Source organism: Apteryx rowi, unplaced genomic scaffold (genome assembly GCF_003343035.1).
Source record: "Apteryx rowi isolate R43461 unplaced genomic scaffold, aptRow1 scaffold_697, whole genome shotgun sequence".
NCBI lineage: Eukaryota > Metazoa > Chordata > Aves > Apterygiformes > Apterygidae > Apteryx > Apteryx rowi.
In genome coordinates this window covers 371,646-396,459 of record NW_020450979.1, presented here as the reverse complement: position 1 = coordinate 396,459, position 24,814 = coordinate 371,646, and the positions used below count along the sequence as shown (strand labels likewise).

Below are 24,814 nucleotides of genomic sequence, written 5' to 3'. Positions count from 1 at the left end.
GTGGATCTTCCTTCTCTCCAGAGTCTGGGAAACTTCAATATGAGGCAAGAACAGAGCTGAAGTTTCATATTGCATTTTCAAAGACATCTTTTTGCAGTATAAGAATCACATCTCACTGAAAAAAGTCTCATCTGAAGAACATGACGCTAGCTCTGCCTGCAGAGATTAACACCACTTGCCTTATGTCTGTTGTGGAGTTGTAAAACTGTTCCAGTTGCTGGGATAAGGGCTTATTCCTGGGATATATGTGGCTGTAAATATATATTCTTGCCTGCATTTCTGAGTGCTGCCAGCCAAATATTTACCCTCCTGGAAGGTCTGGTATTCAGCTAGTGTTGACTTATCTTAATTTGGAATAAAGAAGACCAACACTCCCACCATTTCTTTTCGCTTTGTGTAATTATTTATACTGAAGTAAAGAAGGCCCCAAATCTGCTTAAACTAGTAATGAATGGTATTTCCAAGAGCATATAAGCACAAACTGGACTTTTGGGACTAACCTTAGAACATAAGGCACCCAGATCCATTTGAAATTACATAGGGCTTGGGGTTCTTACTCCCTTGAAAATTCAAGCTATTATTTCCACTTGAAAGATGAGGAGACTTGTGTTACTAAATTATTTTCAAAGGCCTCAGAAACATGACAGTGAAAAGAGGTATTTGGTGCAATTTTCAAAAACATCTAAGTGAGTTCTAACTTAGTTAAGTGTTTTTGAAAATCATGCTGAGAGTCTACCTGTATCATTAGGTAGACTGGAATTTAGATTACGTGGCACTTACAAAAATCTAACCTGGTGTTCTAATAGGCTTTCAATATCATCCTCTTTCTACTGTTTTAAATGACACGACACAAGTCAATGGGTGATCCAGTCCTGCATGTCTTTAGTTCTCTTCTCTTTTAGAATCACATTTTTTGTAAATCTGCAACTTTTTCACAGAATTAAGATCTCATGCCTGCAATTAATTGCAGATACAAATGATATCGGTAACAACTGGACAATCATTTTAGGCATAAAGTTCACTTGGAAAAATGCGAGAGAATGTTTACAAAGTTTCCCCAGATATATTTAGGCACCTAACTCCCACTGAAATCAGTAGGCATCTAGGACCAGCTCCACAAGCCTGATTAGATATCTATCTGCTACAGATTTCATTGGGACTTAAGTGATAAACAACACTTTTCTGAATGTAGGCCTTCACTAAACTAGAAGATTGAGCCTTCATCCAAATCAGATGAAGTACCTATAGTGGTACTTGGGTTTAAAATTACTTGGAGTCAAATTCTATGCAAATGTAAATTGGTCCAATTCCACTGACTATTGTTGTCCTTGTATCCATTTACAGTAGCAGAGAATTTGACCTCAGCAATAAAACCCCTTTTCAAAAGTCAATATACTTCAGAAAGAAAAAATTCACATGGCAGATAAGGAAATGCATATGCTGAAGTCAACATAGCTGCACTTATTTCACTGTGTGCCTGTTCGAGTTTATTGTTCATATCCTTTTTTTTCCTTTTATCATGAGTTGACATAAGGACTATGCATCCTCCCTTCATGCCCCTTCATCTTTTTCACCCAAGCACTTCCAAGCCCAGTTTCCATAATTAACTTATTTGCATGACATGACTATACAGAACGGCAACACTGGGAAGTTGGCCCAAGGAGAGAGAGTTAAAGATTGCATCAATCTGTTGATGAACCAGTAAAGTTGCTTTTTCCAGTTTTTCAAGATTCTGTAGTAACAGAGTGATTTTCACCTGCACAGGATAGAAAATAGCCTGAAGCATGGGCAGGACATCACTGAAGAAAAAATCCCAGGTTTCAGCTAAGGTATCCAGTAGTTTCTGCCCTGCAAAAACACAAGACAAACTAGTGATCTGTTTAGGTTATAATCAGTTAACTGCAAAGACTAAGAAACACAGGAAACGATATGAATCTGCTAGCTATTCACAAAGATGAATCATTTACCGGATACTTTTAGTAGTATGGAATTTGTATTCCTTTCAGTATATCAGATCATTCAGTATTTGTGTCTTTAAGATGACACATCTAATGTTCGTAGCAGACTCAGAGACTTTGAGGTTAAAGCTTACCCAGAAAAATCCTGCAAAAAATAAGCAGTAATAGCCCAGATGATTACCTCGTCCTCTTCTTGCTCTAATACTACTGGACAAGACTGCCAAGGAGAGCAGCAGGAGGCGGATGCAGAAAATTAAATGTGGATGCATCTCTCCATAGAGATCTCTGCCACATTGCTCCACTCTGCCCTCCAGGCAGGAAGGGAGCAGGGCAAACCTGTCTCTGCTGGAAGGCTTGCACAAAGCCCCTCCAATCTATCTCCCAGCTTCCCTGTATCTTCCCTTCCATAGAAAACCTCATCCAAGATCTGTGGAAGAAGAGAATGGTGCTGCAGGCTCTGCTTTTTCCTGTCACTAGATGCAGTGAAAACCTGCTGATGACTTAGTTCTCCTTGGTCCTCGCAGCAGGGCCAGCACCTCTCTATTGCCCTTCCCCAGCTGCAGCCACCTGGAAGCCTCCACAGGTTCCTGGCAATCAGAGAAGCTCTGGCCAAGCCCTTACAACCAAGCTGGACACCAAGTCCCTCAGAGAACATTTTATAAAACAGAGACAAATGCAGGAGCTGGAGATCTATGGGAGAGGAATTTGGGCTGAATAGCTGAATGCTGGCTTCAAACCCCTGCTCCCCCAGCTGGCCTGGGTGACTTGGGCAAGGTATTTACTGTCCCTGTGCACCTAACCTGACTGCGAATGGGGAAATTTCCACTACGCCTCCACCAGCAGCTATTATGGAGATAAATACATGAGGCATTCCAATAAGACAGTATGGCTTATCAAGAAGCAAATTCAATACCAATCAGTCAAGATTACTACTGGTATCAGAATCAAATATTATCCTTAATATTTGTATTGTAGCATTACTTAGGGCCCCAGTCAGGGAGCAATTTTCCTAGTATTGCACACACATCAAGAAATAGACTTTGCAAGAAAGCAGCTATAATCAAAGTTAGTCAAGTACCGATCTTTATTACAGGATACTTGATCTTGCTGCATTTTTTAAGTGGATGACAAATAGCACCAGCTTTGGCATATCTGCAACTCCTGAATTATTCTTGGGTCGATGGCTTTAAATGCTTTCAGTGACAAATCTGAATCACCATGCTATACTGCAGCTGCTGGCTTGTGAACTATTCCAAGATCATTGCTTCTGCATCATCAGACTGGGATCCTCCCTGTCTTACATACTCATGTGCAAGACTGAAAAATATGTTCTAAGTTTCAATTTTTTTTAATTTGTCTTATATTAGTTCTAGTGAAACACAGCAGGGAACTGGGTCCAAAATTTCCTAGCAGTAGTAGTAGCAATAATAATATTAAATACTGTTGCATTTATGGTCAATATACTAAAGTGTTTCGAGGATAGAAATCCTGCTCACAAAGAAGAACTCTAACCATTCTAAACCTTGAGGGCAGAATTTTAAAAAGAGTTAAATAGATTAGTTACCCATATGTTAAAGTTAAATGGAAAACAAGCCTTTAAAAATATTTGGCTGCAAACGTGGGTGCTGAACGCTTAGAATTTTGGTCCTTCTGAAATTTTGCTCTTAGAATTGCATGAAGTCAAATTGTCCTGTTGTGATAAATATGCCTTTACTGTAGCACATTCCTTTCATCTTGTGGGCAGTTTGTTTTGTAAAGTGACAAATTTCTGTGCAGCAGCTTAGAAAGGTTGCCCAGTTAACTGCTTTTTGCCAGGCGGGCCTTTTAGTGTGGGCTGTGCAAGAATTCCTATAGGTTGTTGATGATTAGCATCTTTCACACAGAGGAATGTGACTTCTGTGTCCTTTCAAGAATATGTTTGTTTTACTGTCAGGCAAAGATCCCTACATTTACCATAAGTATGTATTGGATTCAAGGAAGCTGGGTTCATCTAAACGCTCATTTAAATGAAGCACAATACAGTCACTTTTGGATGACATAAAAATCCACAGTGCTTTTCAGTTTCACAGTGCTTTTAACAGTTAGTCGAAACTTCTGAAAAAAAAAATCATTCTCTTTCAAAACAAAAGTTAAAATTTTCAAAACTTCTTGCAGAACAAAACCCCTCCAAACTGTGCTCTGAAATGATCTTTGTTCCCCTGTGAAAGCTCCAACACCAACCATCAGATCAGGGACAACGTGAGATTTGAGGATGGGATGGCTTCTGCAGAACCAGGAGGGGAGCCCTGCTTGGACAGGAGTTCCCAGGATTTCCATGCTCCCAACTCTGCTGCAGTATTTTGGGAGTCCAAATTATGGGGCCACCAAGTACAGGAGGGACACCGGAGCTGTGGTACCTTTGCAGCCAGGAAACCCTACCTCCAGCCGCAGAGACTCACATCCACCAGCCACTCATCAGGCAAGTTATCAGAAAGCATTCTGGCAGAAAAATGCCTGAATTTGAATCCTAAATTACAGCCATCTTTCTAAAACTTTCCAGTTTAGGTGAGTTGAGACTTGTAAGGAAGCACTTAGAAAATACATGACCAATTTAATCGTCACATCACCAGCATTTCTGACCATATTTTAAGGGGACGCCATAAAATGATACACTGAATTCAAAACCAAAATAAGCTTAACAGTTTGCTGAAACTTTGTATTTGCTAAACATGCTCCTATATTTGAAAGTCTCTTAGTGGCCTTACATTTCAGTGGCCTTACAGTTTTTCTTCTCAGCTTTGATTTCAAATATCAGTGATAGTATTTTGATTTGCAAGCTAGTAAAAACGGAAGAAAAAGGGATAGGAATTTAGTGCTTTACTGGATCTAATTTGTCAATATGATACTTAAAAAACAACTTCCTTTGTGATTTACAAAGCAGTTGTGAAGGTCTTGAAATCTTTACAGCTCAGCTCCCCTTGCGCTCTCCAAACTGTTATTTTATATAATTGAGGAACTCTGTATTCAACTTAGAAGTGTTTGAGTACTTGAAATGTGAAATTTGTTCTCTTTTTGCTTTGTTCAGGGCTATCTTCTTTTCATCAAAAAACGTGGGTCCCATAGCACCATCTTAATCCAATCAACTGTACTGTCAGTAATGAAAGGTCACATTTAAGATTTACAGATAGCTGTAACTAATGGAAATGGTTGTCTCCAGGCTACTGTTAAAACAGTATATTTAGACTAAGTGGTATTATGACTGTGGCCCTGGAAGCTAAAGGAAAGCTACATTTCTTCAAAATCATCTCAGACTCCCTAAAGATCCTCAGATTATTTACACACACAATAATCTTATAAAATATTCAGAAATCTTTTTGCTCTCTGATGACGCATACCTACATCTAGGACAAAATAGTATATTTAATAGCACATCTAAATGCTGCACAACAGCACAGGACATGAAATGAGGGTGATTGCCACGTTGGAAGCTAGTCAAGCAGAATGAATTTGCCCATATTAAATTTCTACTTATGCATTGGCTTTAGCACTTTTGGACAGTACTTTCTGCATTTAGACAGACTCATTAAAAAACTAATCTGGCTTAGTGTTTTTTGCAGCATTTACACTAACAAGGAGGGGAATGAGTGGACCAACAAGAATATATTCAATGACTAGCGATAATTGTATCAGTCCGGAGTAATTCTAATGGACACATTTCTCTAGATATGCATAGATATCTATTCTCTAGATATGCACAGATAAGTAAAAAAACAGAAAGTGATCTACACTCTCAACTTCAGCCCCTGCATCTCCATTTATTTATTTTTAATTTGGACTTTGCTATTTCAAATATAAAAAGAATTTTCTTGATGCTTACTTCCATAAGGTGACACCTCCATAAGGTGCAGACTGACAAATGGAGCCTTGGCAGTGAAACAAGACATTTTCTGACCTCATTGTGTGCAGGAATCCAGAATAACGCTAAAAACAACGAGCAGCATTATTCTGGACTTAACCAGACACTTCATCTAACTGGGATCTCAGCGTTCCGATTTTTGTTAATTAAGATAGCTCGCTCTATTCTTCCACTTTTCCTTAATACTGAGCAGGCTATAATTGAAGCAAAAGAAAGCATCCAAGCTGGAGGCAATTTTTCCTTTATTCCTTAGCTGCTGCACTAAGCAATCACCTCTCCTCAAAGAAAGCCAAAGGAGATAATTTTTCCTTTATTCCCTAGCTGCTGCTCTAAGCAATCACCTCTCCTTGATGAAAGCCAATGGGAACATTAAGGCAGGATAGAACAATAGATTGCATGAATAAATTGATATAATTAATCCATAATCCAGGGAAGTTAGTGAAAACAATGTCACTGCCTTCAGAATGCTTTTGCATTCTGTCACTCCTGTGACAGACATAGATAGCCATGCTAAAATCCAAATTACCTTCATAAAACCGGATCTTGTCCCTTAGGATCACCATGCCTTTTGTAAGCAGCTGATTCTGTAAATAAAATATAGACTACCTTTACTCAATTCTATACTTCCCTGTAGCCATCATATTTAACATTTCATTCTTTCTTAACTTTCAGAAATAGAGGTCCTCCATTTTAATGATCAGTCATCAAAGGACTTTTCCTCCCCCATCCATCATGCTTAAATCCCTTGGGACACTTGTGAAAGGATGATATAATTGCCTACCACTTCCAGAATACAGCCCCTGTTCTGTGCTGTACAGAGGGCTTAACAGCCTTCAAATGATTGACCCGTACAGCATGTAGTCAGTCTTAGATGAGTAGAAAGAACACTGTATTTTAATAGACAATGTTTACTTACTACTAAATGGCTTTCCTATTTACTATACTACAATGAACTTAACAGGTTTATTCAGTAGCTTAAATTTTAAAGCTGAAATAAAATGTCCGGAGCCTATTGAAAGACAGCAATTTCATACAAAAACCCACTGGCTGCATAAATCTATTCCACTACTTGAGTTTTCACTATCTAACTATGTACATATATACATATATATAAAAAAATATATATCCATATCTCATTAGTCCATAAATGACACACAGGGCCTAATCCAGAACACAGAAAAATCAGTGGAAATCTTTGACTGATTTCAAAGGGCTCCAGATCAGCATTTAGACTGGGTGAAACAATTTTGCTCATAGCATATTAAAAAAAATGAATTAAATGAAAGAAAACACATGCCTACCTGTAGATATTCAGTGAAAAAGGATCCCAGTTCTGTTTTCAATAATTGCCTATATTGAAAAGAATAAGAAAAGGATCTATGTAATCAACAAATAGTATTAACGGTGGAGCACATGGAAAAGGGGAAGTCAGCAATAGCAGAATATTTTCATATGAGTATAGCCTGTCAATAATGCATAACCAGAAACATAACAAACTGGGTTAAGAATACTAAGCATCTCAGCCAGCATTTCTATGTGTGGAAAAATATCTGCTATGCTTTAGACAGTTCAGTTACTCAAATACGCATGAGCAGAAATTGAGATTTGACAAAGACAAAACAGGATGCAGTCCATTCTACTTCTAACGTTTTCAAAAATACTAGTTATTCTACTTCTGTGCCAGTGTTTAACTGGTGCCTTGCGCTCCAAATGTGGGAGAGCTCTTTGCACCGTATGCCAATACGTGGGGCTGTGCAAAAAAATGAGCAAGCAGCTTGTCTTAAATGTGTCCAGAGGTGAATAATCTCTGGCTCAAATAACTTTAAAAAAGATCTGCGACAACGTATAGAGAAACCTGAAATATGATGGTATTTCGTGGATTTTGTCGCAGACCTGAACCTTGGCCAGTTTTCATGGAAAAGGGTCACAGTCTTCCAGCCCGAATCTGAACCAGCTGAAGTTTTGTATGGTTTTAGTGAAAAAGCAAGTAGAAATTTACAGTTTAGCTCTGTATTTCATGATTCCTCTGCACTAAAACCAAAAACTAATCTGAGAGCAACCCACAAGCAACAAAATTTCAACAATCCTCAAATTCAGAAACTGAATTCAACCAGATTTGCAAGCCCTAACAGTGCACCTAGACAAAACTCACTGCAGTGCTCAAGAGCTGTATGTCAATTAAATCTCCCATGTTGGATGCTAGATGTTTAGCACTTCTCTGCACTTAGGTCATTATTTATGTGCCTAAATGAGAGCTCAGAACTTATAAAAATCCAGCCTCGGCTGGGTTTTCTGAATACTTGCACATCTGGCCTGGAGCTCTTTTTAAAACCTGTCTCTTTGCAACCATCTCAAGTACCTGGAGGAAATGAGCAAAATTCTGTTTAAAAGTTATTAAAATTCTGTTTAAAAACTATTTAATCTAAATCTAGAATCTATTTATTAAATCTAAAATCTATTTAAAATCTATTCATATTTAAAATGCATGTGTCTATTTATCTATTTAAAATCTATTTAAGATCCAGTTCAATTAGGCAACCAAATGTTGTGATCACTTGTGTAGTTATGTCAACTATATATTTGGTGTATGCTATCATCTATCCCTTAGGGTTACGTCTTTCAACTAAAAAATAACTAATTAATCATATTATTTAACTAGTAAGCAAATACATGCCTAGTTTCCAAAGCCCAGCATATCCCTATGCTTCCTGGAAAAAATCCACAGGAGCTGGAGTCTGACATTTAAAACATCACAAGATTCAGCATAGCCTCTTGAGATCTTCTGACAGTTCAGGGCAAGGAGAAAAAGGCCACTCTTTAGGAGGCCAAAATACAATATCTCATTCATTTACAGTTAAGGACATGTCCTCACCGATGCCATAGCACCCTGCGGAACTGCTCGAGGCACAAATGAAATAGGAAGTAAACACAAGGAAAGGGGTTTTCAGATGCTGCTAAGCATCAAAATCCTTTTTCTGCTATAAACCTGCTTAATTCAGACATACTCTATCAGTAACTATTGAGGGACAAAAATTTTGCAAGCCAGCTCAGGGCTGAGCTATAGGCCTCTCATATCCATGCAGGGCCACTGCACGGTGAGACCCCTCAGCAGGCTGGTGCAGCACTTGGGAGAGGACAACCCTCGCAGTGGCCTCAGGGACCAAGCCCAGCAGCCTGGAGCCCCAGACTCAGCCATACCCATCAACAGTCCCTTGAATTAAAATCTTCTTAACCCCACAGAGATCAATAAACTCTTAAAGCCCTATGGGTGCTCAGGAGCCTCTACTTCACGGAGTAAAAGGGTGTATAGCCTGATCTTGCCATGCTCACTCACAGTAGGAACCCAGTAGCAAACCCAAGTCGCGGGCTTTTTCTTCTGCGTCACAAGTGATGGCACTAAAGCTTTTTCTTCCTTTGAACTCTGAGGGATAAACCTAGCTCTAGGTAAAATGGCAAAAAAGTTGCTGTTTTAAAATCTCCTATCATAGAAACAATTTGATCCTGGAGCTCTCTTTGTGCCACTGTTTCAAAAGAAGGATACTAACGATACTTTATGCTCTCAGGCTCTGCTTAAGTTTCTACCCTGTCCTCAAGTTAAGAACTCTTTGAAGCCTAGGCCTGGATTCCTCTTAGACTTTAGCCAGTGGTTTGCAAATACCTTCCCTTTCTGTATGTACTTCAGATTCTACTGCTAATTCCCAGCATTTACAGCTGGAAATACAAAATGAGGTTCTGTTTATCCACTAACTATCCCTCTGATAAATCAAAAGCCCACCACATTTCCATTTTTCAGCTGTGAATGAACTTAACACCAAGCTTGTAGTTAATTATATGCACTGGACTGCATCACACCAAGCAGCAGTACAGATACATCAGCATCACTGTTTACAGGGTAGAAGAACTGACAGTGCAATTAATGCCTCTTGCTCTTTGAATCCCTAATAATACAGATACTTCACGCTATCTTAATTAATTTCTAGTGAAATAGTGAGGCCCTCGGGCCACATTAAAACACCAGTGTTTTTTTGTTCTCAGTACCCATATTCACAACAAAACTGGATCCAATACAGTGCTTGCTTATCTTTTTTTTCATCCTTGTCTAATTTCTTTTAACAAAAACCAGTTGTCTTGTCATCTATCCAGTCCTCAATAATTCTGATTACTGAATAAGCTTCTCTAGATATGCAGATATCGGTGGTGGAATCCAGGTGAAAATCTGATTAGAACTAAAAGAGATTCCTGTTCTGATAGGACACCAGGTTTTAAGTGCATCTGATTTTGCTGACAGTCACTTTACACTCTTATGAAGCTTGTATCTCATTGATATCAGGTCTTCATTGCCTATTTAATGACTTTATAAATTAAGATGATAATATAAACTCACATAAAACATGCTAAAGTAGCTCCTGACTTTTTTGTATCTTCCTGTTGCTGCTTCTTTGCTTCATTTTGAAATTAACTCTTGCAACATTATTCAGAATGGAAAGTCTAGCACTGCATATATCTGACATGAACTTTATTAGCTATTAGATTATGAAGCAAAATGAAAAGAAGGGTTTTACTGGGATTGAACTCTTGCTACAAAAGAGGAAATGCCAATAAAACGTGCTTTGTTTGCATCAAGCCAGTATCCTGAAACTCAGAAGAGAGGCAGCTATAAATATGTATTAGCCTTAATACAGGACATCCTGCTTCCTCCGTGTTTCCCTATCCTGCTTTTTCTTCCTTGATTTTCAAGTGGTGTAAATAAATTCTTTAAAGTGACATATAGTGCATGAAATGAAAAAGTCACCCTCATCCCCACTACAAGATTATTACTACAACACACACAAACCAATAGAAGTACTAAACAGAAAGTATATGCAGATTGTTTTTTTATTATCTGACCTCTGAATTAGCTGCATAGTAAAAGAAGAAAACATTACAAACATTAATTATAAACTCCTTCTTGGCCAATACCCAATTAAAATACATGGTAAGGGCTCAGGAGAAGTTACATACAGGACAAACACCGGTGATAATCTCGGTTACCAGAGTATCTTCTCTCCTCACCGCCTTACTGCACTCCATTAGCTTTAGCACAGTTATTCAGGATTTATAGCAATATGAAAGAGACTGAAATCACACACTCATTTTTACTGGTAGTAGGGCTTCCCAAACTGTATGTAACCCCATATTTAAAGCCACTTGCTAATGCTAGAGTTATACAAGAATGGTGTCAAGGGGCATTGGTGTAAATGAGACCGGGTTATTTTTGTTCTATACTGCAGCATTCAGGATATTATGATGAATTCCAAACACAGTGGATTATTACATTTTTGATATATGTTTGCAATTTTAGCTATAACTACTTACACTTCAGTCCCACTAACGCCTTTCTTCCCCTTCTGTCTCTGTGTTTGCTGTGCACTGCATTTTGTGACCTCCTAACAATATCTCTCCTGTGCAAGAGGACCCAAATTAAAACTCTGAATCAGACTATGGAAATTATTTGTCTTAGATGAGGGGGAATCACCTGCTCTTTCCTTACTGAAAAGATGGTGGAACAAAGAGATGGCTCACAGGAGAAGAGAAGGTCACATAGTGGAGATGAGCAGAAATGAGTAAGGTAGGACCTATTCAGGGTATCACTATTGCTGTCTTAGTTCTGGCCAGTTCATTTTGGTTCTGTCGTTTCTATTGTTACAGAAATTTTGGAGTTGGATAATTTACAGATCATGGGATCAAAGCAAAAAAAAAAAAAATCCCTTATATACATTCTTACTCTTGCAGAGTAGACAGTGATCTCATTACAGCAGTGCTATATTAAAAGAGGAATCACATAAACACATTGTACGGCATACGTTTATTTTCTGTCTCCCCTGAGGAAAGAGCGGAAGAACAGATCAAATGTTTAGAGATGAGTGACACCTGTGCTTTTATAAGCCAAAACTAAAGCAGAAGGAAATGGTCATGCATACATTTGTATCCCCTGATGATTTAATAAATAATCAGTGCATAAATAATCAGAGTACAAAGCCAGTAGATGTATGTTCAGAAAAGGAAACCATATATGTAAGTATTTGTTTGTACATGTGCCTGACAAAGAGTAGTTGAATATACGTTAACATTGATGAGTCAAAGTGAAGATGCACAAATATTGCAGACATAACATTATTGCTGAAATATTAACATTTGATCTGTGAGTCAACTTAGATATTCAAGGTTTAGTTATGAAAAGTATCCCAGAATCTGTTTTAGTTAAACTGATAAAACAAAATAACTTCTTTTACTGTCCTGTAACTGTGGAAAAAAGTTATCAGTATCAGCCATTTACCCAAACATTTCCACACTCAAATTTTGCTCAGTGGAAATAATGGATATATGTTTCTTTTTATGTACTTGCTGGAAACATGCATCTAAAATAATCAGAGGGCAAATACAGATTGTTCCACTTCTGAAGTCATATTTATGAATCTGATATTTTTGCATTAAATAATAACATTAATCCAAAGAAACGATTTTGAATACAATAGCAACAGCAGTAACCCAGGTATTTTTGATATCTGTGAGATCAGTAATTTCTTTGTTATGTTTTGAATTGAATTGAAGTGAGGAAAAAAGGGCTTCAGGTGTAAATAATCAGGAGTACTTAAAAAGGTTAATGCCTGCGGTCAACCATAAAATATAGCAAGCAGAGGGAATATAGTATTAGGACAGGGGTTGCGGCTGGATGTGTGAACAAATAGGCTTAAAAAATACCACTGCTATGATTTCCTCTTGCGACAGATCTTTCAGCTGTCTGCTCTGTCCTCTTAGCCCACTTGCAGTTTTCTCATTTTCATTGTTTGTATAAATAACCGTCACGTGGGACACACACAGAGAAGCTTTAGAAAAACAAATTCCACATAGTCACTGAGAGGACAGAGTTTGGCAGTAAATGGGAAGGATGTTCAGGCCAAGTCAGAGGTAAGAGGAAACAACTAAGTGGCAGCAGAAAGGCTGATTTGGTTTTAGCCCAGCTATGTTTGCATTTTTAATCTGCTTATGCTAAAATACACATCAGAAAACAGTTTTATGAGCAGCGAAAGCCAGGGAAAAGCTCTCCCTTTGCAGGAGTGAAGGGGCTTACTCAGGATGACATGGCATTGCCACAGGGCTACTTGGTCATCCCTTCTCCACCCCTTCCCTTCTGCGCAGGAACCAGGCACAAATTGCATTTCTTTGCATTCATGGATTGTGCAAGGTTCATCTTGGCAGCTACCTCCCTGGGTGCAGGCAGAGAGCAATTCCTTAACTAACAGTCCACAATCAGCAAATACAAACAGCTGCTGAAAACATCTGGTTGCTTGGCCCAGAGCTGCAGGGACATGATGACAAGAACAACCACCAGTCTCACAGGCCAGGCTGTATCTCAGCAAGTGTTCATTTATACTACAAGAGTTATGTCTCTGATGCCTTGTTTGCGATAGTGGCTTTCTAGCATGGTCTAGATTTCACAATATTCTGTCAATTAGCTCAGGTATGAGTCATCTGGCGTTGTTCTCCCCAAAGCAGAGCAAAACTGAACCATTGACCGAGATAACAACAAAGCAGCATTATCCTCGCGCCAACAAAAAAAAATGGGCCTATCGTATGGCAGCCAAGCCCACCACAAATTGAAAAAAAAAATTAGTCTATTAGTAATCAACTTTCCTGCTAAAAAAGAAAACTGCTGCCTGGTATGTTGCCATAAATTCAACACAACTGTATTACCCAGTGTCATTATTGTGCAGGGTTAAAACCCATATGGGGGGGGTTCATTTACCCAGGTAAATGAAAGCCGAATCTGGGCACAATTCACCAAATAACATCTATCTTACTTCTGTTTGTCCGTCCATGTAAGACTGTATTTGTCTCTGTGACATCAGCAGATAATTCCTTTTCCTCTCCTGTCTCTCATCAGCAGACAAGCATCCTGAGGCAAATACACTGGGCCAGGAAATCTCAGCCCAGTACTACAATTTTCATCATTCAGATAAAGCTGGAGAATCCTGACTGCACTTACAGCAATAATGATCAACCATTATTCCAATAACTAACTCAAAATGATTGATGGATCACGCTAACTGACAGCCATCCCAGAAAAGCTCTTCTTTTGTATTTGTCATTTTCTCCCAACTGAAGAATGAGTTTATTTTAATTTAAAAAAGAGAAAGAGAGGGGGAGAAAGAAAGAGATCACAGGCCATATGTCATTTGCCTGGACTTCTCTGAAGATATTTCCATAGCTAAAGGAACCAAGTTGGGCTGGTGCTTTCTGGATATTCTGTGGATTTTGTCAGACTGCGTAGTCCCAGCTGCAGTGGGAATAAGTAGTAGGGAAAGGGAATCACTGAGACTCTTAAGACAGATAGGGAATGTATTAAGCTGTCTATCTTTCTGAGTGCTGCTTGTTTTCTACAGTTTATTCTTCAAAGCACTGGGACAAGTTGTCAAAAGGAAACAAGCTACCTTGCCCTTGTCAGTAAGAGAGAGTTTAATAAATAATAGTAACTGCTCTAATTAGCAGTAATAACTAAAGTGCTGTAAATCCAGATACCACCTTACCTCTTGGTAAACTTGTCTTTGTATCTATAACTTAAATGAGCTTTTCACCATCTTTTTTAGAAAAAACATTCCCATTATACACCTTACTCTCTATTTAGTCTGTTGTGAACACCATTTCAACACTGTATGAGAAAGAAATGGGAACCTGAAGCTGTGTTTCCCAGGTCATTGTGTTGACAAGACAGCTTTATAACACCTCTGGTTTATTCTGCCTGCATGGAAGGAGAAGCTACACATAAGGGATCCCCAGCCAGGACTTCTTTCTGTGTCATGTCACAGCTTGGAGGCTCTACATCCTCCATGGATGCCAGGGATGCTTCCCAGAGCCAGGCCTAGCAGCTAGGAAAAGGACTGCATCACTGCAGTGGTTTAGGCCTTCATTAATACAGCTAAGGAATGAAGTCCAGGTTTTCCCTTCCTTAATTTTAATCCAGTACTTCAAGAGAGACTCTAAAATAATCCACTGTCCTCATGGATGAATACTTCCTTTGCAGAAGGAGGAATACAGCTTCTACTACACAGCAAGGTGTTGGCACACATAAACGACGACTATCCACTAAGGCCCAACTGACGCTACTGGCTGAAACACATACTACCGGAAAAGAAACCCACAGTATTGCTGTAAAAACTTTTCAGTGTGAGTGCTAGCAAACTGTACTGTGCATGCTGGCTAATAATATTCTGTATAACTCCAGTAGAATCACTCACCTGACTCCTTCATTGAGGTTGTAAAGTTCATGGTCCGGGAGACCCTTCCGCTGGAACACTGCTATTACTCCATTATGGATACTGAAAGAGGAAGTTAGGAGACATTAGTACCTGGTCACATTTTAGAAAAATATCGCTTCTAGGATAAGTCAAACATCTCATTCCAGAGGACTGTAAGACCTTTTTAAAAGTAGTAGGTGATTTCTGATACCCCACCTCAGATGTCATAAAGGGAACTATTCTCTAGAAAATAGATGCCATTTTTGAAAATCAGTTCTTTTCGGTGTATTGCAACTTGATAACTTCAAAAGTTGCACATCAGAAATCAGGTACCTCAGAAAACGTAAGCTCATATATTTTAAGTAAAATAAAAGGCTCATTATAGAAACAACAACTTCACTATGAGATCAGTGATGACATTCTTAGCCCTGTTGGCACATGTTTGCCTGAACTATGGTTAATTGATTTTTTTTTTTTTTACCAACAAATCAGCATTTATCAAGTCTGGACACTACGTATAAAGTTTAACCCACAAGTATAGCATTCCTTCACTAAGATGTGGTTACTGGAATCTCTCAAGAATGCTTAGTTCTTCAAAAACTTGAAAGAAAAAAAATAGACAGTGTATGAATTTTAGGGCAATTTATTCATTCTCTCATTCATTTTCAAAAGTGAAACAATAGAAAAGGGGTGAGGTTTACCACAGAATTGGTTACAAAGCCTGTTTACCATAACCATTCCTTCATTTCTCAAAGATTAACGCTCTTGCTCTGGCTAGAGGAAAAGCAAGTCTGAGTTAAAAGAACGAGAGGTCTAGAGTTTCTGCAGTGAAGACATCGATAGAGGAGGTGACATGCCTGACATAGGCATAGTGGAGCTCTGTTCCAACCATCTGCCCTGCTCAAATGCTCCCTTATCATTTCCAATGCCATTTGTAACTGTTCTGTAAGCAGATATTGCTTAGAGGTGGTGATTTTCTGCTGCAGTCAGTAGCAACTTAAGGCAGGATTGAGACAAAATTCTCTAGCACAACAGGCAGGGTAAAGTCACATATCCAACACTATCGCTGTGGCGTATGACCACCAGCTCTATAAATCCTAGGATGCCAAATAGCAAAAACCTGCCAGGTATCGTGTGCTGCACAGGGCAGTCCACGTGCTTAGGAGGGATGTCTACCAGTCCCATGAGCTTAACAAGACTGTACCTCAAAGGGTTACTGAAATGAGTAAGTAAGTGCTTCAAGATCAAGCTCTGAAATGCTTCTGAAATACACGATACAATTAGCGTGATGACACATCAACCTAACTCACTGAGCTTAGTTCTGAGGACACAGCTAAAGAAATGCTAGTTAAAGGTAAGACCAAACCTGTTCCAGCATTAGGAATTCAAAATAGTAGGAGGGAATAGAAGTCTCCTTTCTCTTCCCCAACCTAGTGCCATCTTTTATAGCTTCACAACAGATTTGAGCTTTGATTCCTACAGAAATAAGATTCATGCAGTCCTTCCATCTGTCAGTTAATCCCTGTTCCTCCACTCAGTTTCTACCACATTTGGCTATGAAGTTGAAGTCCCAAAAATATCAAGTTCTTTTAAGTCTCAGCTGGGGTAGGAGAAGTCCCCTTTAGTGACTCCACCAAGAACATACTGCAGGGTGAGCTCAACCTTTATTAGACATCCACACAGATGTTTAGCTCCCAGGCACTAATACACAAGAAAGCAGGCTTTATCAGCTCCACTGCTCATAGAAGTGCTACGTAGTTTCTAATACAATTTTTTTTAAACTAAAATGACCATTCACACCACTGGAAGTGATTGCAAGTTACTTAATTTCTGTCTGCCTCAGTTACCCCACATGTAAAATAAAGATAATGACACTGACTTCTGAAAGGCTTTTTTAAGACCTATTCATGAAAAGCATAATAGAAGTGATGAGTACTAGTATGATTATCAACAGTGGTATTACATGCTATCATTGTGGCTAATGGAGGGACTCTTCAAATTATCACCACTTTATTCTTCTTCCTTCACAATCCTACCGACTACAAAGAGAAAATACAAATTTTGGGGTGTGGCTCTTCCTGTTTAATATTGCACCTGAGACAGGGAGATGGCATCTTAGGGCTTATTCAAAAAGCACAGGGGAGAAGTCTTTCTGCTCTGCCCCATCTCGCTCCCTCCCATCTGCACACCACCTTCCGCCCTGGCACTGCTGCACCCACCACAAGTGTAGAATAGCAAAAACCAGCCACGGGGGTGTTAGGAGGGTGCACCTGGGGGCCACCAGCATGAAGGTCACCCCTACAATATTTAGTGAAGTATCTTCAGAGAATCAAAAGCTACACTGTGCACATCCTCCCGAGGGTCTGTTTTCACTAGTGACTCCACAACGCTGTTCTTCCGAGCTTTGCAGCCAGCCTTCCCCTGATCATGCTGTGCTGGAGCCTGGTGAAATGGAGCAACAAGCAGCTTTTGAGTCCTGGAAAGCAAAACCAGGGCCAGATTTGCCTGTCCTGAAGGGGCCAGGATTTAAGTTTGGCCTGTCTTGTGAAGAAGAGCCACAGGTGAGTTCTGCTCAGCAGAAGTCTAATGGAAGAAAGCCAGGTTCCCACCAGCAGAAAAGCTCAGCAGCACTTCCAGATGCATTCGATAGCATTCCGCAAGTCCAAGGTATCATTATAGGGTCAGAACAAGACTTGCTATTGCCAGCTTAGAGTCCTGCAGATGAAAGATATGTTTAAAAGTTATGCTATGAGTGGGGGACAATCCCCCACACCTTGCTAACAGCTTCCGAACATTGGCTTCAGTGACTGTAGAGCAAATCTCCCTGCACATTACAAAAATGTGCTTCCTTTGACAGCAGGCCTGACAGAGGGCCTCCGGGGGCTGCAGCACTCCTCAGCAGATTGGGTGCTAAAAAACATTGTCAGGCAACATTAACAGGGCCGTCCACATGCAAGTGGTGTTGTCTGAAGATGAGAAAGGGAAGCTTGGCACTGTGCAAGAAGCCAAGAGGAGAGCAAGAGAACACTATGACTATGGAGTTGAAGTCCCCAAAATATCAATTTCTTTTAAGTTTTAACTGGAGTAGAAGCAGCTCCTTTTGGTGACTCCACCAAGGACATATTGCAGGGTTGCATACTTGCTGTTGTCTGTGCTCAGCTTGGCGGCTGTGGCCTGGAGTCAGCTCCAAGGCCGGATCCAGCCACACGCAGTTGCTCCCCATCACAGAGGTGGGGTGTCCTAGCAGGCACTGTGCCAGGAGGCAGTGGAGTGTGCATGGGGACCGCAGGCACCCACGTTAAACCTTCTCAGGTTCACAGTAAGGCAGACTTTTTTAGTGCTCGCTGAGAGCAGAGGAATGGGAAGGAAGGTAAAACTGACGCTATTCACTTACAGATTAGAAATGCAGACACAACACTGAACAGCAAAGAGATGCGCTGTTAGAAAAGTTCAGCCTCATTCATCTGTGGAGAAAGAAAATCAAAAGTGTCTGGAAAATGGCAGATGAGGGGTATGACCCACTGTGGAGAAATGCATGAACAGATCAAAAAAGAAATCATTATTCTCATCTCTCTTTTGTTCATCTGACAACATTTCCAAGGTGTTAAGCACTTCCACACATGCTGTGGTCCCTCTTCTCCCCATACACTCATGTGCATAGACATACACTAATAATCCAACCCAGCATATTTTGGCTGGCTCGAACAGTTACACTCAATTTACAATTATTTCAAAATTGGCAGCTAAATGTCTTGGTATACAGTGCAGTGACTTGGGTGCATTTAGTATTATGAGAAATATGTGAAGTACGATTAATGTAGTGGATAAAACAAGCAGTCTTTACATGCTCTTCTGATTTGGAAATGAACTTTGCAATGTTCCCTGCCATCCTGCTGTAGAGAAGAATGACTAAATCTCTCCTTGTAGCCAGTCTGCTCCCTCTCTTTCACTCTGGCAATCTTCTAAATGAGGGGGAGGTTTTTCTTTCCAGCTTAACAGGTCTATTATTACTCCTCAGAGAAATAATAGAGAGCAAGCTTTCTTAACAAGAACTAAGGGGGACAGATTGTAAGCATTTAAGTTATTACCTCTGTAGTAGAGCTGCACCTACTTAAAACATCCTGGTGGTGATCTTCTAATCTGCCTGGGATCTTCCATGCAGTCAGGGAAAATCTGCCTTGTCCACATGACAAGCCTTGGCCCTGCTGTGTTTGCCAGCTGCCTTTCCTTCCCACCCCAGACAGCAGTGCCTTCCTGCCAGGCGCAGGAATGCAGCCCCAGACTGCAGATGGTGTGGGAATGTCACAGTGATCTGGTTCGCGACAGTTGCTCCAGGGGCAACAAAGAGGATTTGGAATAACTGGGATGCTATTGGTGGTGTAAGTTGGTGTAAAATGCTTAAAAAAATGTAAAATGCTTAGCTTAAATCTTCTTAGTTACCTTAAGCTAACCCAAATCCCTTGCTTAAATCAAAACAATACCATGGTTTCTGTAATCAGTGTTTGTTTAAAAGGGTTTAGTCAGAATGGTACAGCCTTTTGTACTATAAGAAAGCCTTAGCTGTTGCTTACACACAAAAGTCCTGCAAGACGCCTGAGGTGGGTGGATCTCCTTTACTTGTGCCTGCCACCAGCCTCCACTGAGGCTTAAGTCATAATGTATGTAATTATGTATGTAACTTATATTTTAATAGCTCAACCTAAATTGGAAACGCTTTATAAACTCTCTTCTGCAACTCTTTTACAACATGAAAGTTAATAATGGGTGCACTCATGCACTGATATTAGTATGAACGTCTCGCCTGTAGTCACTGTGTGTGTAAATGTGTGATCACAGGCACAGGAACAAAGCAGAGCAGAGGACACAAAAAGAGCCCAGTCATAAAAGGGATTAGAAAAAAAAATCTGTTCCTGAACTGCACATATTCCATGGAAATGTAAAAGATGTAACCTCCTGCTCTTGCAGCACTGCATTTTCTTCTGCTTAAAGAAATAAGCAACTTCTAATGATCCCCCACCAGTATTTTCTGGTGGGACAAACGGGACCCGGAAGCTATGTGTGCCTGAGCAGTGCACATTTGAATCAATATCCAGTCAGTCTCACACTGTGAGAGAATGCGCATCTCAGAGTTTTAGGATTATGGTATTTCTTGAAGGCATAATATCAGTTCATTAGCTGGCTCCTCAACTGGTACAAATCAAGGTGAACTGCTGTGGTAGTATCACTTAACCTGAATCTGAGCACTAGGATACTTTGTGCAGACATCCTTTCATACAAATATAAGCCATGGGTCATTCTTGGTCTGAAGACCATGGCTGGTATCCACAAGAAGAAGACGTTTGGAGATGCCAGCAGTGGGGCAGAAAGAAGCCTGGGAAGAACCAAGGGTCAGTGGGTGAGCGGGGCTCTTTCTTAGATACTGAAAGAGAGAAGAATAGCAGGTGTAGGCTGTCTGTAGGGGTGGAAATCAGGCCTGGAAAACTGCAAAGACCAGTTTTGAATAGAAAATGAAAGCCTATGAAAACTTAAGAACCTAGTAGAATCGTGTCAGTTTTGCCAATAATTCAATTTTGAAGTAAAAAACAGACACAAAATGTTTTGATAATTACCATTTCTTTGTCTTTAGAATTAAGACAAACTGTGAGATGACTCCAGCAATGTATTGTACTTGTCTGTCCCGCAGTTGCCACAGATTGCAGTTGATTGCCAAAAGAAAACTACCCATAGTCAAGAAGGTATATGAACTCGTAACATTAAAAAAGCAACCCAGCAGAATACGACATTTCACCTAACTCTTTGGAGGGACTATTCATTCTGCATTTGCCTGACTCTTCAGAGAACAACAAGGCTGTGGGACTCTCTTCTGCAACCCGAAATGTGAGGAACAGCTATAGCCCAAACAGCAACCCAGACTTCCCCCACCGCACGCTTTAGCAGGAAGGGATCTGGAAGGTGTAAATTTCCAAAGCACAAAGTTTGATTCTGCTGACACTCCCAAGCAGCAGCACAGTATGAGTGCCAAAACCAAGAGGGTGGGGTTTATTATGATGATTTTTACACAATACAAAGCCACTGCCTGACTCACCTGATATCACCAAAACATAGATTTCACTTGGGTCTCTAGCTGACCACCCAGAGGCCGCTGCCTTTTGTAAGTGGGAGGGGGTCTCCCTCTGGTATTTAAGTGTCATCCTCGTTCTTCCACTGACATTTCTAAGAAACTGAGGAGGAAAACTATTATGATTAAAACACTGTTTTCTGTCAGCTCAGAAACAGTTTGTTCATAGAGCTGAGGAACAACTGCAAAATTGGGGTTGCAAGTGTCTGTCTGAACTTGGACCTCCTGTTTGCTTTGACCATGGTCATGGTCCTCTCAGTTTGTTATCTCCTGGCAAAGCAGGTGGCATGACCCAATTTTTTGTTTGTGCACAGCACGCAGGTAATTTTTGTTCTCTAAAGCAGTCACTACCTTCATATGCAAACAGCATGGGTGAAAATACCACAGCATTTTTGTTTACTGTTTGCAAATTCTCCTGTTTAAAGAGCTCCAAGCAAACAGTCAGTGAGCAAAATCAACACAGTGTGAATAATCACACACTACTAGCACAGCATAGTTAAAGGGCAACATTTTCAAAAGGGACTAAGCGATTTAGGGCTCATCTTACTTTGGACAGTTACTGGAATAGCTAATATAGCAATAATTAACCTGATATACTTCCATCTAAGTCTCCTTGAAGACACTCTTGTTCCAAAATAAAAGTCTATCTTTCTGAATTAGCTTAATCCAGTTTGGAAAATCCCATTTTCAGAACTTACCACAGCTTAAGTCCTGGTGGGATCCCACAGGCTTTCTGTGAGGCCCTGTCCCTTTCAAAATAAGAGCTCAGCTTCTAATTCCCTTTCGTCTCTGAAATTTCTACCCAAGGTAAAACAGTCTGTGAAGAGGGATAGGCTGCAATTATGCACTGGATCATACAAGTGAAAATACACCGGTGTGCCAAACTCAAAGCCTTCAAAGTGTTTTAGAGACATTAATTCACTAACTTCACCAAATATAAACACTGCTGTTGTGTATGAAAAGGTTGAGACAGGTGAAGGGACTTCCCTAAGCTGTTCCAAGGAGTTAATGCCTCTGTGCAGTGTAGGACTCAGGAGATTTTTGTTCCCAATTATAGCTGTACCCAAGCAAGTACAGATATGTCTGGAGGGCTAAGAAGTAATTCTTTCTCCTCTCCCTGCTTTCTGTTACTGTAATCCAGGCTAGCACATGCTCCATGCACAGTGGTAGCTGCCAGCTGCGAAGTCCCTTCATTTCACGACACTGTCCTTCCTCCCACTCTGCAGCGCGGCTGGGTCTGTCCCTCACTTGCACCAAATACTCCAAAGAGGGCTGCAATTAAAAGGCCAAGAAGCAGACATTGGTCCTCAGGCAGACAGAGATATTTCTAAGTAAATGCCAAATATTGGAAATGAGAACATTTCCTAGTAGAAGTATTAGATAAATATGCTGGTCCGGAATGTTTTCTCCATTAGGAAAGCCTCACTGTGATCTGAACAAACATTCTTTTTTAATTAGAAGATGAAATATGGTTCCCATGACTGTAAAAATTAATTTAAAGCAAGCCATCATGCATATTACAACCCTGTAAAAATTAGCCCAAACTATAAAACTCTTTCCGATTCCATATGTCTCCTTGGATTTACTGTGGATCTCACTAATGTAACAGGCATCTCATATTTATTTTATTTGCCTTTTCTTTGCTATCTCCTACTCCTTCACAGGAGTATTCTCCCTTTTCTTACACCAAAAGGGATTTAAGTGCCTTTCACTAGAGGCTTTCCCACAGCAGACCTCTGATGGTGTCAAGCCCTGATTAGGCAGTCTGCGCTAGCTCAGGCACAATGAAAACCTCTTGATGGATTTTATTTGCCCTGAGGGGGGCCCCTCTGGCTAGCAAGCTAAAGATTATAAACCCTGGGTTTCTCGGTCCAATTGGTTTAGTCAGCATTCAGCCTCATTTTTTGCCTGAAGCAGGAGGGAGAAAAAAAAAGGAATCAAAGACAATGCTAGTGAAAAAAATCTAAGCTATTTTAATCCAATGCAAATTCTGTGAGCTGTAATGAAACTGTATTGTTCCACTAGGTTGCTCTTCGGGGCTGGTTAAATTGCACTGCCTGTGAATCGGTGTATAGATCTGTTGGGGTTCATGGGAGAGCAAGTTCAGAAGAAGACATGCTACAAAGTCTGATTTGCATAACAGCAGGCAGCCGCTCAGCACCCGATTTCCCTTTGATCTAACAGCTTCAAGAAGTTTTGCAGCATTTTGAGGTGAAGGAAAGTTGTCAGGGAGGAAGAAACCTTCCTCGCTAGGAACAAATGCTACATGCCCCGCGCAAACTGAGCCCTGTCGTCAGGCTCCTGCAGTTTGCTCTCCTGCGGTCTCAGAAAGCAACAGGCGCCCAAGCAGTCGTAGGGCTGAGATCAGCCTAAGCATTGATGGAGGGGACATCACCGGGCAGCCAGACAGCAGTCACAAAGCCAGCAGTGAGCACGCAGCAATGGAGCAGCTCTCTGCAGAAGGTCCCACCAGCAAAACTCCTGCTCGGCAGAGTCTGCACATCGGCCGCAGCAGGGCCGAGGCACCCTTCGCTCCACCTCCAAGAACTGACTTTCTCAGCAGTCCCGTGTGGGGCAGGGCCTGCCATGGGGCTGTACTTTACCTTTCCCCACATCAATTTTGATGAACTTGGTTCAAAGCCTCTTTCAAAAGCAGATGCACGCACACCACACCCAGGCACAGCTGCTAACATTAAGCAAGAAACCAACAGTACATTTAAATATAGAACAGCCAGGCTTGGTGAGAGGGAAGAGCGCTTCTGGTGTATCTTGACTTCCTTCATCAGCAAGAATGCTCAATATGTCACAGAATGAAACAACACAAATGATTCTTTTATATGGAAGCACAAATATTCCCACAAGCCAAAATACAGCATGCTACCCCTTTGTTGGGGCAAGTGTTTTAATTTTACGAGGGGGAGGAGGGGGAACCCTTTTACAGCCTATTATTTTCAAAAGTCACCAGAATTTTCTGGTGAGTCCACATGTAAAAACCCAGTTTGGGATACTGATTTTAGGCTCTCTAAAGGAAAGCGGAAGACCAACTCTCCGAATATCAAGCCCTGTTACACATGTCAACATGGACATGCACTGGTCATAGGTGGAAGCTATAACAGACAACTTCTTAATACAACTAATCCAATATCATTTAAGCCCTGGTTTTCCCGAGGATAAATTCAAATTCTACAGCCTGTAGAATACCTGAGATTCCTAAAACCAAGAAAGGATATGAGCCTTTTCATGTCTGAAAGAAGAAGTACCCTCATTCTCTCTTCCCCTCTGGGGAAAGCCTTGTGCTATTAAGTAAGAAATAAAGTTTTCATTTAGTCCATGCAGTGCAACTCTTTTATAATCTGTGTTACTTGTCACAGCTTTGGGGAACGGCTAGTGCAGACGTGCAGATGCCCCCTTTACTTGCCGACTCAGGTGGCTCAGGCCCGGTGCCCTCCTGCAGCAGCCCTGTGAGCACTTGCCAACGGATTTCAGGGGCACGTGCCACAGGACTGTGGGGATGGTGCTGCTAGCAGTGCACAGGCGACAGGCCAGTCATGGCAAGAAAGAAAGGTCA

General features: G+C 40.6%; 1 protein-coding gene across 5 annotated transcripts in view; it reads right to left on the bottom strand.

Moving 5' to 3' along the window:
• The window catches only part of PRR5 (proline rich 5), a 70,845-nt gene that overhangs the window by 29,693 nt on the left and 16,338 nt on the right, over window positions 1-24,814 (bottom strand). For all 5 annotated transcript variants that reach the window (XM_026086495.1, XM_026086492.1, XM_026086490.1 and 2 more), the window contains 4 exons: window positions 15,129-15,209; window positions 7,155-7,203; window positions 6,380-6,437; window positions 1,757-1,848 (listed from right to left, as the gene is read on the bottom strand). In XM_026086495.1, the coding sequence (XP_025942280.1) occupies window positions 1,757-1,848; window positions 6,380-6,437; window positions 7,155-7,203; window positions 15,129-15,209 (280 nt within the window). The remainder of the gene's footprint in view (window positions 1-1,756; window positions 1,849-6,379; window positions 6,438-7,154; window positions 7,204-15,128; window positions 15,210-24,814) is intronic.